The sequence below is a fragment of the Zygotorulaspora mrakii genome, chromosome 1, assembly GCF_013402915.1.
Source record: "Zygotorulaspora mrakii chromosome 1, complete sequence".
In the NCBI taxonomy this organism is placed as follows: Eukaryota; Fungi; Ascomycota; class Saccharomycetes; order Saccharomycetales; family Saccharomycetaceae; genus Zygotorulaspora; species Zygotorulaspora mrakii.
Window position 1 is genome coordinate 269,610 of NC_050719.1, and position 17,614 is coordinate 287,223.

General features: G+C 37.6%; 11 protein-coding genes and 1 non-coding gene across 12 annotated transcripts, besides 2 other annotated features; 7 read left to right on the forward strand and 5 right to left on the reverse strand.

Annotated features, from left to right (window-relative positions):
* The first annotated feature begins 1,548 nt into the window (after positions 1-1,548).
* HG535_0Atrna1K lies at positions 1,549-1,637 on the forward strand. Its single transcript is given in 2 exon segments — positions 1,549-1,586; positions 1,601-1,637. It is a non-coding gene; the product is annotated as a tRNA-Lys (tRNA).
* A 243-nt stretch (positions 1,638-1,880) lies between these two features.
* CRS1 (cysteine--tRNA ligase) lies at positions 1,881-4,151 on the forward strand (the record flags this gene model as incomplete). Its single annotated transcript, XM_037286026.1, has 1 exon — positions 1,881-4,151. The coding sequence occupies one exon, from the start codon at positions 1,881-1,883 to the stop codon at positions 4,149-4,151; it is 2,271 nt and encodes a 756-aa protein (XP_037141921.1).
* A 28-nt stretch (positions 4,152-4,179) lies between these two features.
* CWC25 (U2-type spliceosomal complex subunit CWC25) lies at positions 4,180-4,590 on the reverse strand (the record flags this gene model as incomplete). Its single annotated transcript, XM_037286027.1, has 1 exon — positions 4,180-4,590. The coding sequence occupies one exon, from the start codon at positions 4,588-4,590 to the stop codon at positions 4,180-4,182; it is 411 nt and encodes a 136-aa protein (XP_037141922.1).
* A 146-nt stretch (positions 4,591-4,736) lies between these two features.
* On the reverse strand, positions 4,737-5,063 carry SUI1 (translation initiation factor eIF1; the record flags this gene model as incomplete). Its single annotated transcript, XM_037286028.1, has 1 exon — positions 4,737-5,063. The coding sequence occupies one exon, from the start codon at positions 5,061-5,063 to the stop codon at positions 4,737-4,739; it is 327 nt and encodes a 108-aa protein (XP_037141923.1).
* Positions 5,064-5,326: 263 nt separating this feature from the next.
* On the forward strand, positions 5,327-6,505 carry SLA2 (Sla2p; the record flags this gene model as incomplete). Its single annotated transcript, XM_037286029.1, has 1 exon — positions 5,327-6,505. The coding sequence occupies one exon, from the start codon at positions 5,327-5,329 to the stop codon at positions 6,503-6,505; it is 1,179 nt and encodes a 392-aa protein (XP_037141924.1).
* Positions 6,231-6,523: a sequence feature (Z region).
* HG535_0A01352 (uncharacterized protein) lies at positions 6,447-7,067 on the reverse strand (the record flags this gene model as incomplete). The annotated part of the gene is made up of 1 exon (XM_037286030.1): positions 6,447-7,067. The coding sequence occupies one exon, from the start codon at positions 7,065-7,067 to the stop codon at positions 6,447-6,449; it is 621 nt and encodes a 206-aa protein (XP_037141925.1).
* A 358-nt stretch (positions 7,068-7,425) lies between these two features.
* HG535_0A01355 (homeobox domain-containing protein) lies at positions 7,426-8,193 on the forward strand (the record flags this gene model as incomplete). Its single annotated transcript, XM_037286031.1, has 3 exons — positions 7,426-7,487; positions 7,548-7,653; positions 7,717-8,193. 3 exons carry the CDS (start codon positions 7,426-7,428, stop codon positions 8,191-8,193), a joined length of 645 nt encoding a protein of 214 aa, XP_037141926.1.
* A 43-nt stretch (positions 8,194-8,236) lies between these two features.
* Positions 8,237-9,654: a sequence feature (X region).
* Positions 9,547-10,428, forward strand: DIC1 (Dic1p; the record flags this gene model as incomplete). Its single annotated transcript, XM_037286032.1, has 1 exon — positions 9,547-10,428. The coding sequence occupies one exon, from the start codon at positions 9,547-9,549 to the stop codon at positions 10,426-10,428; it is 882 nt and encodes a 293-aa protein (XP_037141927.1).
* Positions 10,429-10,488: 60 nt separating this feature from the next.
* HG535_0A01380 (Zn(II)2Cys6 transcription factor domain-containing protein) lies at positions 10,489-12,561 on the reverse strand (the record flags this gene model as incomplete). Its single annotated transcript, XM_037286033.1, has 1 exon — positions 10,489-12,561. One exon carries the CDS (start codon positions 12,559-12,561, stop codon positions 10,489-10,491), a length of 2,073 nt encoding a protein of 690 aa, XP_037141928.1.
* Positions 12,562-13,419: 858 nt separating this feature from the next.
* On the forward strand, positions 13,420-14,235 carry PEX2 (ubiquitin-protein ligase peroxin 2; the record flags this gene model as incomplete). The annotated part of the gene is made up of 1 exon (XM_037286034.1): positions 13,420-14,235. The coding sequence occupies one exon, from the start codon at positions 13,420-13,422 to the stop codon at positions 14,233-14,235; it is 816 nt and encodes a 271-aa protein (XP_037141929.1).
* Positions 14,236-14,474: 239 nt separating this feature from the next.
* CBP1 (Cbp1p) lies at positions 14,475-16,409 on the forward strand (the record flags this gene model as incomplete). Its single annotated transcript, XM_037286035.1, has 1 exon — positions 14,475-16,409. One exon carries the CDS (start codon positions 14,475-14,477, stop codon positions 16,407-16,409), a length of 1,935 nt encoding a protein of 644 aa, XP_037141930.1.
* Positions 16,410-16,509: 100 nt separating this feature from the next.
* NUC1 (ribonuclease) lies at positions 16,510-17,505 on the reverse strand (the record flags this gene model as incomplete). The annotated part of the gene is made up of 1 exon (XM_037286036.1): positions 16,510-17,505. One exon carries the CDS (start codon positions 17,503-17,505, stop codon positions 16,510-16,512), a length of 996 nt encoding a protein of 331 aa, XP_037141931.1.
* Between the last annotated feature and the right edge of the window lie 109 nt (positions 17,506-17,614).

The following is a 17,614-nucleotide window of genomic DNA, read 5'->3' on the forward strand; positions in this document are numbered from 1 at the left end:
ATTAAAAAAGACTTGTTTTGCGTGGGCCTCACGGTGATATGTAGCAGGTTAAAGTTTCATTGCGGTAAAAGTAAGTTAGAAATTGAATGGTGTGCTAGAACGTTAGTTTTTAAAATTACACGCATATAGAAAATGAAAGGGTGTCACAAATTTGTCTGTGCCTTATTACCTTGTTGAACCCCAATAATTTTCATATACCTAGAGAATTATAGCTCCCGTAAAACAGTAAACAACTGCTGTTGCCTTTTGTATTTTACAAGTACTGGAATTTCGGATTGGGTACGATTTTAGCGATAAATTAATGAATAATTATTGACTAAAGATGGTGAAATGTAGTTGAAACTAAGATTTCAACAAGAAATATCAAGGGATCAATCCGAGGAAAAGGGACAGTTTTTATCATGACATGCAAAAGAAATCAAATTGATTGACCGTGTTCCTTGAATGTTTTCATATATCGAGAAATGTGATCTAAAATTTTTATTGTGAGACGTTTCAAATCGAGATGTCAGAATAAGGAAAAATATTTGTTATACAATAAGAAAGATGAAGCTGTGCTATAGTTATATAGAAATCTGGAGAATAGGGTAATGGCAACATTGATAGAGAACTATTGAGGTAATAATATTCTTTTCATTATTCTGATTATGGTTCAATTGTTGAAGAATGTGAATAGTAAATACTGAAATCTCTATTGATATTGGATCTCGATGTATTTAGTTTTATCTTTTTATAGGATGTGAGAACAAGAGTTTGTATCCCTGTATGAACAAGTGTCAAAATGTAATCTTGATTGCATATCCACTATAGTATAAAAAAATTTCAAGCAAAAATATTTTAAGAATACTTAGCAGAAAACACGTCTTGTAAGTAAGTAAAGAACTAGCTTATATTGTACTAGCAATATGAATATATTTAGAAAGAATGTTTTCTTCGGCGTTGTCGATAGTAACTTGGTTTGACATTGATGATGATACTATGATATTCAATTATAGAGATATATAATTCCTTTGTTTTTCTATATCATGAATTGAGATAAGACTAATTGGACTTGGATTAATATCTGGAAAATACGTCAGTATTTATACCCAGCATTTCGCACCTATTGAACCATAAGAGAGGACGACGAGTGAAGAATTTTCATCGTCATCACACCATTTCTAGTCCCATAGAATTCACAGTACAACTGTTATTTCATGTTCCATGCCATAGACTCCTTCGTAGTCAGACTCCTGAGTTGTAAACGTCTCGTGATAGATTATCATCCGATATCTTTCCATTATCGATTGACATTCTGTTAGGGCTTCATCTGACTTCGTTTATTTTGTTTTACAGACCAATTGTCTCTTTCTGATTCTTATAAGTCATCTCTTTAATATATCTTACAATCTCGATTTATATTTCAACAGAATATAATAAAGATTAATGGTTCAAGAAGATTATGTCACGTTAAATATTAGTTAACGAATGGATGAGATGTTTTTGTCATATGACCAAAAAAACATAACAAATTAGAAAGAGGTTGATTTACAAATCAACGAAAACTCATCCTTGTTAGCTCAGTTGGTAGAGCGTTCGGCTTTTAAGCAAAAGCGAGGACAACCGAAATGTCAGGGGTTCGAGCCCCCTATGAGGAGTTTTCGTCTTATTTTTTAAATTTCAAGAATTATATCGTCGGTTACGATGAAAATAAAATTTTTTAGTTTGTCTGTTGGAATGGTTTTGGAAAGTCATATTATGAAGATGATGTTAGTCTTGAAGAAGTTGAAGTTAGGTTGTCGCGGTTGTGGTTGAATTCTTCTTTTTCTGTTGTTTTCCTTTAAATTTATTTTATTTAATTTGAATGAATTGCTTGAAAATTTGCGATACGGCGCAATTGTATGAAACTTTTGAAGAGGTACATTAGTAGCGTGATGTCTAGTAATAAAATAGTTCAGCCAAAGTGGTATTCACCAGAAAGAAATGATAACAAGCCGGTGTTAAAACTTTATAATAGTTTAACACGCCAGAAGGATGTCTTTTTACCAAAATCTGGTACAAAAGCGGTTTCATGGTATTCTTGCGGTCCTACAGTATATGATGCTTCACACATGGGTCATGCAAGAAATTATGTGTCGATCGACATAAATAGAAGGATTATGAGTGATTATTTTGGTTACAATGTAAAATTTGTGCAAAACGTTACTGATATCGATGATAAAATTATCATTGGGGCAAGGCAGAATTATCTTTTTGAAACCTATGTGGACAAAACGAGGAAAGAAGATTCTTTGTCTGATGTTGAGACTGCTTTGGAGGAGTATTTGATGAAAAATTTGAGAAGCACCAATGGTGAGGTGAGAACTTGCGAGCAATTCAACAATTGGATTAAAAGCGTAGATTTCGAGGATGAAAAATTGAATAGTCCAAAATTTCCTATGTATGTAACCGCGATTAAAAAGACCATTGATGGTTTGAAAGATGTTGAAGGGGAGAAATATTACCAGAACGTTAGAGATGTGCTGATGCCTTATTTAGATAAGAAGAAAGGAAGTTCTATTAATGACCCAGAGATCTTCCGTAAATTACCGGCTTATTGGGAGGGAAGGTTTGATGATGATATGAGAAGACTGAATGTTTTACCTCCAAGTCTTACTACAAGAGTTTCGGAATATGTTCCTGAGATTGTAGAGTTTGTTGCCAAGATTATTGCGAATGGTTATGCATATGCCACCGAAGACGGTTCTGTTTATTTTGACACTCTTAAATTCGATAAATCGGATAGACATTATTATGCTAAGAATCAGCCATGGAATAAAGGGCACCTGGATTTGATTAGTGAGGGAGAAGGCAGTTTGAGTGTTAGTTTAGGAGGAAAGAGATCTGCTAGCGATTTTGCCCTTTGGAAAGCTTCGAAACCTGGTGAACCTAGATGGGAATCACCGTGGGGGTTGGGAAGACCCGGTTGGCACATTGAATGTTCAGTTATGGCAAGTGATATTTTAGGTGAAAGCATGGATATTCATTCTGGTGGAATAGATTTGGCTTTTCCTCATCACGATAATGAATTGGCGCAATCTGAAGCTTGTTTTGACTGTAAACAATGGGTTAATTATTTTTTGCATACAGGACATCTCCACATAGAAGGTCAAAAAATGTCAAAATCACTTAAAAATTTTATTACTATTGAGGAAGCATTAAATAAATCCAGTCCTAGGCAATTAAGACTTGCATTCGCATCAGCTCAATGGAATAATCAGTTAGACTTCAAGGAAAGTTTGTTGAGTGAGGTTAAGAACTTAGAGAGCTCTTTTACTAATTTCTTCAATAACGTAAGAGCCTTAAAGAGAGATGCGCAACAGCAGTACCATGCTTCAAAAAAGATAGGAGAGTTAGAGAGGCAACTGATTATGAATTTAGAAGAATGTGAAGAGAAAGTCGAAATAGCGTTTTGTGATAATCTATCAACTCCTCAAGCGATAAAAGCTTTAAGTGAATTGGTAAGTGTCACAAACAGTTATATATTCAAAGCTGGTGTTGACATAAGGATAGAGGTACTTGTTGATGTTACTAAATTTGTTAGTAAAATTTTGGGCGTTATCGGAATTCCAATGAGATCTGATGGTTTAGGATGGGAGAACGAGGATTCGTCTGATGTCGCAAATAAAGAGGATGTAATTGCCCCATTTGTTAAATGTCTCTCTGGGTTTAGGGATGAAGTGCGGAAGTTGGCAATAAGTAAGGCTGATTTTAAGAAGTATCTTGAATTAACTGATAACGTAAGAGATAACGAGTTGTTAAAGTTGAATGTTAGTTTGGATGATAGAAACGGGCAGTCGGCGTTGGTGAAGTTTATAACGGATGAAGAAAAAACAAAGCTGATCGAGGTCCAGAAAGAGGAAGTTGCTAATAGGAAAAAGAAAGAAAGTGAATACTTGGCCAGAAAATTGGAACAGGAGGCAAAGGAGAAGGAAAGGATTGAAAAGGTAAGTATTTCTCCGTTGTTAATGTTTAAGGATTCTTCTTTATATTCAGAGTGGGATATCGAGGGTATTCCGACAAAGGACGTTGATGGTAACCAAATTACCAAAAGTATGACAAAGCGTCTGAAGAAACTGTGGATTCAGCAGGAGAAGCTCTATAGTAGTTTAAACAAAAATAACTCTAAGTAACCGAAGTATAAATTGTAAGTTTAAGATACTATCTTTTAGTAATACGTTTTTTTTTGGCGACTTTAAATTTGCTCATTGGGTCGTCCTTTTCATATTTTTGTGGGTTAGAACGTCGGGTACTGTTGTGGTCAGGGTTGGGATGCGGTACTGGATCGTTAGTGTTAGGAATGAGGGTTTCTGATTCGTTTATTTGCCGGTTCTTCTTTAGTTGCGTGGTTTCTTCATTTTTGAATTTTCCGTCTATGCTATGGTACATCCATTCTAGACCTGACTTAGATTTAGTTGTGGCCAGGTCTTGCAATTTGCGCTCTCTGATTTGTTCTTGGATTTTCTTCTCTTCTAAAAGTAGTTCATCTTCTTTATGTTTCACTTTTGCACGGTTTTTGGAAAGCTTTGGGTTCCATGATTTGAGTAGGTTGAGGTCATTACCACCTGCCATCTCTAGGTAACTTAAGTTTGAATACTCTTAAATTTATATACAAATAATACTGTAACGATGACTATGTAAATAAGTATAGATTTGTAAAAATATTGTGGTTAATCTGTTTTTTTAGCTGTTGCGGTAAAAAAATATTCGTATTGAAATTAAAAACCGTGAATTTTGATGTTTTTCTTTTGCATACCAAGTTGTGTTGTTAAAAATTCACTAACTTTAGCTCTTTGATCACCTTGTAATTGGATGATTTCACCCATCTCAGAGTCCTTAACGATATTACCGTTACATGCAAAATCTTTCTTTAAAACTTTCAAAATTCTTTTTTGATCATATTCTCCAGGAACACCTTGAACAGTTGTTAAAGTTTTTCTACCATTTCTTTGTTGGATACGAATATGGATGTAGTTAGCTGTAGTACCTTCATCATCACCAGTGTCAGCAAATGGGTCGAATGACTTCAAGTTCTCAATAGACATTAGTTGAACACGGACTCGTAATTTGTTGCTCTGTATTGCAAAAACATGTCTAATTACAACCTTGATAGAAAATTTTTGTGATTTTTTATTTTTCTTTTATTGGAAGAAAGGTGATGAAAGGAAAGTAAAAAGTGATTTAATTTTTATGGAAAAGTAATTGAAAAGAGTGGAAGAAAAAAAGGTTTCATGATAAAGTTGAAATATGTACAGAGATAGGGGTATAGTAATAACGTTCAAATAATAGTGGTAGTATAAATTTAAAGATGGTAAATTACGAACTAGTCAAATCGATCAGGAAAGCTTGTTCAGCAGAAGAGACAGCACCAAAGAGGAAGCATGTTAGGGCATGCATCGTGTATACGTGGGATCATGGTGCCTCTTATGAGTTCTTCGAAGCGTTGAAAAGTATGCCTATCCTTAACAACGAGACACAGGTGTACAAGGCTCTGATTCTAGTTCACAAGGTGATACAGGAGGGACACCCTACTGCGTTGAAGGAGGGGTTAAAGAATAGAGACTGGATTGGAACGGTAGGGAGGAGTCAAAGAGTGGAAAGTGTGGGTACATATGGATACTTAATTGAGCAGTACTCGAAATTCTTGATATGTAAGCTGGACTTCCATGCGTATCACAAGGGATTCACGAGTGGAATATTCGAGTACAAGGAGTACGTTGCGCTGATGAATGTGTCAGACCCTGATGCCGGATATGAAGTGATTTTGGACTTGATGGGACTTCAGGACAATGCCACGAACTACAGCGTGCATGTGTTGGCTTCCATCGGGTCAGAGAATCGTGAGTCCGAGTGCAAGATATCGGCGCTGGTGCCCATGATAGCCGAGACGTATGCGATCCAGAAGTTCACGACGGCTATGCTTAGGGGCATGGTCGAGCAGCTGGGCGACACAGGCGGACTGGAACAGCTGATCGACAAGCACAACATCCAGTACGCGAGGGTGTTCGAATTCTTCGCTGACTGCTCATCAATCAAGTACTTGATATCCCTAATAAATTTACCAAAACTTCCCTCACAACCACCCATATTCGTAACAGGTACAGTAGTGGATAGAAAGCCGTTACAGTCAGCAAAACCAAGGGAAATACCATCGCCAGATATCCACTTGACGATTCATCTTGCTCTACAGACCATCAAACACTTCCAAGACCCCGTCTCTGCCGTCTCCATAACTCAACTAGCAAACGAGGTAGCTACACAACCACGCATCCCAAGCATCATCCAGTTGACCCACCAAATCACAACACTACTTCAACGCAATCCATCCCCACTCCTCGCCCAAGCTTCTCAACTCTACTTCCAAGCACTACTTTCCCCAAACCAACAAGACATCATCAATGCAAATACAAATCTACAAAATCTTTTAATTAACTCTCCCGCTCATATCTTTGATCCACCCACTCCACAAACCCACACTTCGGCTTGACAAAATTAAACTGCTGCGCAAATGTGTCCCATATGTTCTGCTGTTCCGGGTGCGAGTGCCACGCGGACGCAAGTAGCGATGATAAAATATTTTGTCTGAGGCCGTACCCAAATTGCGCATTATATACTCTAAAGGCCATGAAGGAATTCAGTGGTCGGGTGGATACAGCTCTACTCACAGGCTTCTTATATAAGTTATTTAGTAAATCATTAGTAAGTGAGATTAAAAACTCATCATTATCCCACAGAAAAGGAAAGCTCCAATGAGTAGCACCAATATCTATGCCGTACCCTGCCAGCTTGATTTTTTCTTCTTTGATTTCTTCTAACAAACTTTTTGGTGGGGAAGGAATCTTTATGTCAGATTTCTTAGCTAAAAAATTGGTTATGCCATCACTCTGTGGTTCCCGTCTGTTTTTTGACCTCAGCACCTCAGCACTTGAATTGGTACATTTTTTTTTAAATTTGGATGCCGCCAACTTCTTTCTTTTAGAAATTTTAACCTTGAAAGCTGGTTGACTGTATATATTTTTTCCATTCCTGTTAGATTTCATTGTATTCATTCGATCTGTTAGATATTTCTTTTCAGATGTCAAGAAAATAAGTTAACAATTTTAGAAGAAGATGAACTACTATATATATATATGTCTCTGATACTGGCACTCTCTCTCTTGTACCCCATGTTAGAAGCTCTTTAACCGAAATGTTTCACATTAGTTTACTCTTAGAGGGTATATGACACTTCATTGCTTCTTAACCTCAAAATTGCTGCCCGTACACCCTAGCTTAAGAAACTCATGAAACAAGTTTTGATGTATCAAGGTTTCAATATTAAGCGCCCAGGTGTAAAGCAATGGATATTTAATTGGAACAAAGTCCCAATAATCTCAATTCAAAAAATTCTTTACAATTAAGTCAGTAATGAATAAAATACCAATAAATATACTACTAAACCCTGTCCAATATGATGATAAAAAGGAAAAGTATGGTGAAAGAACTATATTCATTCAAATTGTATTATACTGACATGTTAAAATAACTAGGTTAAGAAAAATAAATGATCGCCTTTTGCATATTTGTTCTGAGTTTCCATGTGATGTCAAAAAAGTCAGTATTGGAATATTTATTGAGTTGCATGGAATTTTTACAGTAAGTTGAGCTGCTTTTCAATATTAATACTTCCTTGATAATCAATACTAACAGAATAAATAGACACTCTCTTCATTTAGGGATGATGGTAGTTTCGACAGCGACGAAAAGTGTTTGCTAAAAGTTACTGCCCAGTTATCAAAAGTTATAAAGTTACTCATCCAGGAAGAAATAAGACTAGGCTCCTTAAGAGAAGAATTTAACGCATCAAAGCACATTGAAACAGGTATTGGTAGTAATACGAAAGAGGATTTGAAAAAACCAGTATTTTTTGATTTAAATACACCACAGACTGTACAGCATAAGATGTCAGGTAAACATCCATGTAGGGGACGTAGGTTAGAAAAACCCCAAATTAATATGCTTGAGAAATGGTTCACAAATAATATCGAGAAACCCTACTTGAATAAGAAAAGCCTTCAACTGTTAACAAAAGAGACCGGACTCTCCAATATTCAGATCAAGAACTGGGTCTCTAACCGCAGGAGGAAGGAAAAAGTTGTTACTATAAGTCCTCCCCTTCTTGATCTATTGGCATAATTATTACATGTATATATGGGTATTGCATATTACAATAACTTGTAATCACTTCACAACTATGGGGGAAGAATGATGGAATATTTCAGCTATACTTTGAGCTTCTTTCACAATTTGAAGAGCACTGGCATCTAAACATTTATCCTGAGTATCGTTACCATAAGGTAAATAAAATAAGTCGGCAACTGGAAAATAAGCTCGTGTATCAGAATATGTTGAATCGAATGCGCTATTTTACAGCTTCTTCGCTGTTATCCAAATTGGAGGATATTGTAACACTCCCCGCTGCTTCTGCTACGGATGCAGCTGGTACTGCTCCCACTGCTGCAGAACCTTTTAGTTCCACCTATACATACTCCTCTTTCCATTCCTCTCAGATACGTGCCAACCATCTACACCACTACCACTACCAAAACCGCCAGAAGAGGCAAAGTACAACTACAAGAAGCAATTCTCAACAGCCAAACCTTCCATCCTTGCAAAACCCGCATTCTTCAGAGACTCTCCAGAACTGTCATTGGAAAATCAAAAAATCCTCGTCCTGCAAAAGAACTCGAAATCACAACTTTGCGCTCCCGAAACAAGATCACAGATGTGATCGCATCAAATTCGACTTTCCCAAGAAGAAGCTTCTTCCTCCAGATCTCAACACTGTTTCCAACAACACCAACCCCTCTCGATTCCCATCCACTTCCTCCATGAAAAAGCCTCTGCAATATTCAACCCTTCCTAGCCCCCACTATTCCCCCTTACTCCCCCGCATACCCACTGCTAGCCGCCTAGCAAGCTCCAAAGCTGACCACTGCCATCGTACTGCAGGGGCTTCACATTCATACAACATCTCTTCCAGCTCTTTCCCCTCCCTTGCTTACTTCACTAAGCCTACAGAGATAGATTTCACTCTTCAAACCAGGCTTTCAACCTTGCCCTATGTTCCAGAACCAAAATCGCTCTCTAATGTGGAAGATCTCTTTATCGAAAGTGACAGAATTGTGCTGTTCTCTTCCAGAAATCCTTAAAAGCGTGAGACCCCCTCCCCCTATGAAGTAAATTTCATATGAATCTATCTAGCTTACACCTTATTTAAAAACCAATTACTGCTTGCAGTCGCCTTTGCGCATTTCCAGCATCATGCTAACTTCCTTTCCATCACTTTCGCGATGTCATAAACCTATTCTTGTCATCGCGACCAGCTGAGAAAAAGCAGTCGATCCCCGCGCAACCCCATTGTGGACAAAAGCCATGAACTGTTTCTAGTTAATGGAATCCATCCATACACATGCGTATATATATATATATATATATATAAACTCATAATCAGCAAGAATAGTGAACCCTAGTCCCCCAGTCACAACTATGCAACCAAACACCCCTCAGCAATCTGCCCCCATCTACCCTTGGTGGTATGGTGGAGCTGGCGGCGTATTCGCCTGCATCATAACTCACCCATTGGATCTTGCAAAAGTACGCTTACAAACTGCTTCTCTACCAAAACCCTCGCTCCTCCTTATGCTTAAAAATATTCTACAAACAGAGGGTATTTTTGGGCTTTACTCTGGATTGAGCGCATCAATTCTTCGACAATGTACTTATACTACGGCAAGATTTGGCTGCTACGACTATATCAAAGAAGCATGGATTCCAAAAAGTGAAATCAACAATACATTCTATTTACTACCTTGTTCCATGCTTAGTGGAGCAGTAGGTGGTCTGGTAGGTAATCCAGCTGATATCGTCAACATAAGAATGCAGAACGACACCCAACTCGATGTTTCAAGGAGAAGAAACTATAAACATGCTCTTGATGGAATTTACAAAATTACTAAAAATGAAGGCATCAAGAAACTATTTACAGGCTTGACACCAAACTTGGTTAGAGGTGTTCTAATGACAGCCAGTCAAGTGGTAACTTACGACGTCTTTAAAAACTCTCTTGTAACCAATTTCAATTTCGATCCGGTCAAAAAAACGACACACTTTACAGCTTCTTTATTCGCAGGTTTAGTCGCCACGACTATCTGTTCTCCTGCAGACGTTATCAAGACAAGAATTATGAACGCGCACCAACACCACGAGAGTGCTGTGAAGGTTCTAATTGACTCCGTTAAAAATGAAGGTCCCGCCTTTTTATTCCGAGGATGGCTCCCAAGTTTCGTAAGATTAGGCCCAAATACAATCTTAATTTTCCTAGCAGTCGAACAATTGAGAGAGTGGAAACTTGGCATGCCAACTCAGTAAATGTCTGATAAAACAAACGATAAATAAATAAATGTTAATAAATATGTGAATATATAATTGTTAATTTATAACTCCGTGTATTTTTCTCAACACGTCGTCCGCGCTTTCCTTAACCCAGTCAACATCTTTAAGAATCTGATTTATACCACCCCTTAATTGATCTTCAATCTTTTCAGGTATTCCCGGTACGTTTACAAAATTCCTTGCCTCTTTAAAATATGTGAAATTCTCGCCACCCTCGCTACCACTTTCTTCTACAAAGGAACAGTCATTCTCTACCTTATACTTAACCACACCATTCTTACAGCTTCTAGATTTTACATTACTATGTTCAAAATCTTTTCCTTTCATTTCTTTCCCTCTAATAACACTTCTACCTTTAGATCTATCATCCTCACATTCACATGATAAGCCATTATATCTTAATAACACTTTAGCATTCCATGCAAAAGGACAATGAACAAACACTTTATCGAACATATCCCAAAACACCACTTTTTCATACAGATCCCATATTAATCGACATGAAGACTTAAGGATATTCAGCGATGAATTATGTCCGAGACCATAATTCTTGAGATCTTGCTCAACAATATTAACAATACTCGTTTCCTCATCAATATTTGAACTATGCTTGGATATACCCAAACCTAAATATTCCATCATTGAAAAAATCCCCTTTTCACTAACCAGTACCTTTCCAACATAATTTGATTTTCTCTGTATTTCGTAGAGGTTACTATTTTCATAGTTGAAGCCATTGAACACAAATGGGCATTTTAAATCAATTTTACAACTGTTAACACATAAAATCTCATTCAAGGAAAATAATTGATGAAAAAACATCTGAATGAAACAAATTCGCTCACCCTCTACTTCAGAATCATTTCTTCCAATTAAAAAATCAAGATCTTTCGCCAGTTTTTCAAAAACAAACAACAGGCCTTTAAAAATCCTATCCTTAGTTTCAATAATCTTCATACCCACTATATATTGGTCAAGCTTAATTAAAGATATGGCGCATTCCAAAGAACCATAGCTTTCCTTTTCTTTCTCAATCTGCGACAAAATATCTTCGATTTCCTCAGTTTCAGGACACACTTTACACTCAATCAAATTGAACAATCTTATGTAGAAATTGACCCATTTAACTTCCCAGTTTTTGTCAAAATTGATTTTTTTCCTTACCGATTCCAACGTTCCAATATACTTCTCCATAAAGCAATCCATGAAAAACTCCGGTCCATACAATACAATATGTACAAACAAATACATGGTGAAATTTTTAATAAATAGTTCACTGTGAAATTGAACACTCCCATTACTTACGTTTCCAACAATCAATTTAGCCAACAAATCCTTGCTTAGCACATCCTCATCAACATTCAGGTCTCCTTCTGCGCCACACGAAGCATTTCTACAGTAACTCTCAATAACATAATTAAAATTATCAAGATAATTGATGTTAGGAATGTCAAAATAAAAATTTAGGACGCAAAGCAACAGGAGAAGCTCATTTCTCTCCATCAAGTTCTCAACCGTCAACTCACGCACATACATCACTGCCCTGTCAAACGTCATCTGATCAACATTCTCCCACTTAAAGTATATTTCCAGCAGAAAAGTTAGCATATTTCTAAAATTCATGAACGATTTTTCAACCTGCATCGCGCTCATCTTCATGTTATTGACAGAGAACACGTCCTTCTCGATGTCAACGCAAAACACAACAAACCCGCCATTCAATTTCAGGATCCGCGTCGGACACCGTATTTCATCATCGCAGGCCATCTCTAGCCCATTCTTCCCGAGAATATCCACGTACATATCCTCCAATCCGCCGATCTTCTTCTCCACATACCTCACGTTCTCGAACAGATACTTCATCTCTTTGGACCTCTGCGGCGGCGTAACATAATCTATGTGGCACTCTGCACCTTTTCTCGCACAATTTGTGCACGCATGCGGCCGTGTCGCCATAGAATCGCACTTAATCTTGTTCCTTCGGCATCGCGTACACGACCGAAGGGCTTTCTTCACACACCCATGCTCGCCGCTGCCTGTCCCACCACGTTGGGTTATTTTTTTGCCACTCTCCTTGTTCATACCTCCACCTTTGCCCTGGCCTACCATGGAACCCGCCAACAGCCAATAAAGTTAAACACTGCCTTGCTATATGACGTCTTATCAAGTATCGAGAAGCCGCAACTACAGCCCTTTTAGCAGATACTATTCCAGGCTCCTGCCATTGACTTTAAGCTTATACGTTAACCAACATCAACCATCCCATCCAGCATCTACTTTCAACCTCCACCAGACCTCAAAGTCATCCATCGTCATATGTTCAAATTCTGCAATTTCTTTCTAGAACCATTTCCACATTTCTTCAAACTCCATGTACGTTCATAGTAACAAGAGAGCATCCCATTGGTCCACCTGCTACAAAATAAGAAAAACGCGGATGAGGCCCAGAGTCCCAGTCGAATTAAGTCAAACTTAGAGAGTTTTCCCAAATCGGTATTTTTGCGGGATATTCCCTACTCCGATATTCGGAAGTTCGGGTTTACAGGAGTTACGGCTTTTCCTCAGTTCGTGGTTCACGAGGCGACGTTTGCAGCCCCAACAGAGCACTTACAACGACAGCACCAGCAGGCCGCCAGCAGTTTCTACATGATACAGAACTAATGGGGCTGGGTCACGAGACCATGTGTATATATCCCATTCTACGAGAGTTAGCCGCGCGGATGCTGTTGGTCACGGGTAGCACAGATATCCATGCAAGTGATGCGCACGTGATGCGCACGTGGCGTTCATGTGACATACGTCAGGGTCTTGGAACCCTAAAAACGTAGGGTTTTGTTCAACTCACTTCTAAAGCATATATACTTGCACACCTCGGATTGACAATTAGATTGGAGTTTAAAAGACAGTAGATAAAACAATACTTGCCCATTTCTTTTAAGATCCCATATATTTCCTGCTTGTTTAGCAATGCTGCGTGTAGCGCAGCTGGACTCCGCAGCTCTTGACGACGAAGTACGGTCGATATTTTGGAGGGACTTTCAAACAAACTTACCGATAACGCGGAATAAAGAAGAGTACCAACTATTGTTGGAGAGTTTGGTTTTCCTTTTCAGCTCTAAACTACTGGCCGGATCCTTCACCAACACATACGGATCGAGATTGAGCGGCGTTTCCTACACATGCAAAAGAAGGACTCTGTACCTGATAACGACGCTTTCCGGTTACCTGGAGTCGAAATTATCACATTTTGTCTTCAGCTCCTCGAACCGGATAGTGACGAATAACAGTGACAAATTACGAAAAGCCTTCAGCTATCTCACCACAGTTTATTCTTTTTTCGACGTTTTCCTTTTTGCAAAGTTTCTCTCCAATTTATCGTCAACATATCTTTCCCCTTTACACAGGCTTCTAGGAGTTTCGTTCAGCGGCAGCGATTCCAGCGCATCTACCTTCCACGATAACACAGTCTACTCCCAGATAGAATTCCAGAACAGACAGCTTTTATGGAATGCCATATTGGAACTATTCAATGTTACCCTGCTGAGCAACGCGAAATGGTTTCACAGACACTATTCGTCCAGCAGCTCAACAGATCAGAAGCACTCTGTCGCCTCTTCCGATGACGCTCACTGTCCTTATTGCAATCAGTTCCCAACCAATCCCTATGTCATTTCATGCTGCAATTCTACGTTCTGCTATCTCTGTGTAGTGAAAGTTCTAGAATGGTCGCACTGTCCCCGTTGTGATGCGACAGCCAATATAAAGGCTAGTCCATTGTACTAATATCCACTGTACCACTACTGCAGAACTACAAATTACTTAAGATACAGATGTATATAGTCCCATCACACATATATTTTTTCACGTGACAAGACTTCTATCAAACTCATCAGTCCGCTCTAAAATTTCAAAAACTACCAACCATCACACACTTTGAAAATGTATGATTGCATTTAGTAAAACCATCAGTTTCCTTTATTGATCCAAGATATGGATTAATAGAAGTAACACGATAGCTCCCGATGTCCCTGCGTTATCATTCAATTACCAAATCGTTCCTCTTCACTTCTTCGATCCGAACATACTCAAATCTACCAACTGGATACACAAAACCACATGCATTATTGTTAAAATTAATAACAGAAGATCTCCCACTTACTTCAGAATCTAAAAAATATTTTAGAGAATACTGGAGAAAAATAATACCCGAAAATCAAATTTTACCAGAAAACACATTACTTAACACTATTCCAATTAAAACATTTGCCACGTTTATTCAAAACTATAAAAAAAAATCCTCAACAGTAAGGGCAGCTTATAGAAAAGAGTTACTTCTAAACTACATAAAAAATCCAGAAAATGTAAGAAGCCTACTAACAAATTTGGGTTTCACTTTCAAGGAAAACTTCACTAGCGATGAGATACTGAGCATTTCTATCATGGACTCTTTGCGAACAGGAGATGTCAACATTGCAGCAGACCTTTATTTGTTATACTACAAACTATTTCCAAACGCACCACTCAATAAAAAACTTTGCTCCTATGTAATATCGGCACTGGCGTTTGAAAATCCAAAATTCGATCACATTCATCTACTCAAATTTCTACTCCTTTACAAATTATTCAAATCATACAACACACACCTGTTACTTTCTGAAATACAAATTGTAACCCTTTGCAATAAAGCTCTTTCATTGGAAAATTCACCTATACTAATAAAAGAGGTTCTTAGCAAGCTTATGGATATAGAATTAATCTCCACTGATCCTCTTAGGAAGAGTAAATTAATTTCGGCATATCATCTTATAGAAACGGATTATAAAATAAATAACGCCGCAGGAGTACTTCTCACCTGGGCCAACATTAAAAATGAATACAATTCAATTACAAAGCACGATCCCAGGATTTTACACATAATTATGAAAATTTTTACTCATAATAAAGCATACAGAAAAAACTTCAAAGAGCTGTTTGATCATCTAACACCTGAATACTACTGTAATAACCCATTAATACTACCTTCAATAATTGACTTTGCAACAAAAACTAACGATTTGATAATGGCTAAAAAAGTAATGAATAATGCCAACAAATATGTTTTTCAAAAAAATTCCCAGGTAGTGCTGTTCAGCAAAAGATGCCTTTCCTCCTTACTAAGAATGCATTTAAAATTTAAAGATTCTCAAGGAGTTGATAGAGTTTTGAAGCAAATACTAGAAATTTTTGGTAAGCACTCAGAAGAGAACTTATTTGCCATCATTTCACATCTACTGAGTATCAAGACCTTAGAAAATTTTAACAAAGCAATAAAACTTGTTAATTCTATACCGCAAGAGCGAGCATTATTATCATATGGCGCTATAATAAATAAGATGGTCGAATGGCAAATAGCATCAAATGGTAAATTTGATCAAAAATCAATGCCTTTAATGAATGAGCTGCTTTCCAAAGCTCATACTCTCGATCCTTATCACAAAAACTCGCTTTGGACAATTGTAGCATCTCTTTTTATTAAAAAAATTGTTCATCGTAAAAACCTTCAAAAGAAGGTAAATCCAAAAGAGCCTTCTAAAATGATTTTTAATACAACCTGCTTAGATCTCGCAAGACTGATATACAAGAGAAGTAATTCTACTACTTTAAGCGCCTCAAAAACTGACCATAATCCATTCACCAATTCATCACCACAAAGAATCCTTCTTAAATTAACAAACAACAATAAAGTGGTTATTTTAAGAAATATAGCATCGAGCGCAATAAAAGGTAAACGCAAAGATATATTCCTCTGGTGCTGCTCAGAACTTTACGAAAACGGTATACCCATCACTGAATTAGTCCTTGGTTGGAACATGATGTTGAAGCACAGATTTAGGTTTACTCAATTTCCAAACAAAAGTATGATAGAGGAAGATTTATCAATAAATGGACTGCCAATTATTTCAAAAGCACTTAAATAGATAACCCTTTTAAAAAAAATAGTCATACGCATATTTTTCTGCATATATTGATTTTAAGCTATATCATATGTTTTACATCAGGATCGAAATGAAAGCCTTCTTATTTGGGAGCTGGAAGAGACGGTAAAGATTTTGGAGGTGGTAGGGCTTTTTGAAATTCTCTAACAGTAATTTGACATCTAACTTCTTTACAAAGAGGTTTCTTTCTATTTTCAGGAACCTTTTGAAAAAACTGAAGGCCTGCACTCCTCTCTAGCGCATCAACAGGTATCTCAAAATCGGTCAACTTTGTTTCATTCGAAATTGGTTTGTTAGGAAGAACAAAGGCTGCAATAGATATACTTTCCGAACTAGGATTCTTGACCGGTTTTTCACCAACAATCAACTTGAAAAAATGGGTAGGCACAGCAATATTCGGCGGAGTACCAATGACTTCATAACACACTTTAGTTTTACCATCAACGGGGTCCACTTTTGGTAAATAAAGTGGACCCGTTACAATTCGAACACTATTGTAACTTTCAGTCAACTGTCGACAAAAATACTCTAAATGGGCCCAATAATCTCTATTAAAGCCTTCGCCAACTTGTGGGCACATATTTGTCAAATAGAAAGTTTCGTTCATCGCATTCTGAGAAAATTTGGCATTTGCTGCGGGTGCTTGATGGCCTCTGTCATAACCAGATCTAAAATAATCTCTGAGCCTTCCCCTAAATATTTCTGGTATTTTTTCGTCTTCAATGAAATAGGAGTTTTTCCTATCCCCATTCTTAGCTGCAAGAGATTCTTTCGTTATATGTTCGACCACCCAATGAGGGTTTCTAGTCTGTCTATTGTAACAAGAGATGAATTCTTCTCTACTCTCGACGTCAGCAACGGGCCCTGGAAACCCATACCTAAAAAACTCAGAAGGATTGATATCTGATCCTACTGCGTTTATGGTTCCATTTGGACCTTTAGGAAACCCAACAGTTTGTGAAGACGACGGCGTTTGAACTTGAGATGACGATGGTGATGATTTTCCAAAAAAAAATGAGGCAAAACCAGTACCAATGCCAATACCACTTAATCCGAATGCCACATTTCTAAGACTCATTGACTGCTATAAATTGAGACTTTGTGCCCTATAACCGTCGAAAACATACGTTAAAGCACTATTTACTATTATATATTATTTTGAAAACGACCGTCGATTGTTATTTTTC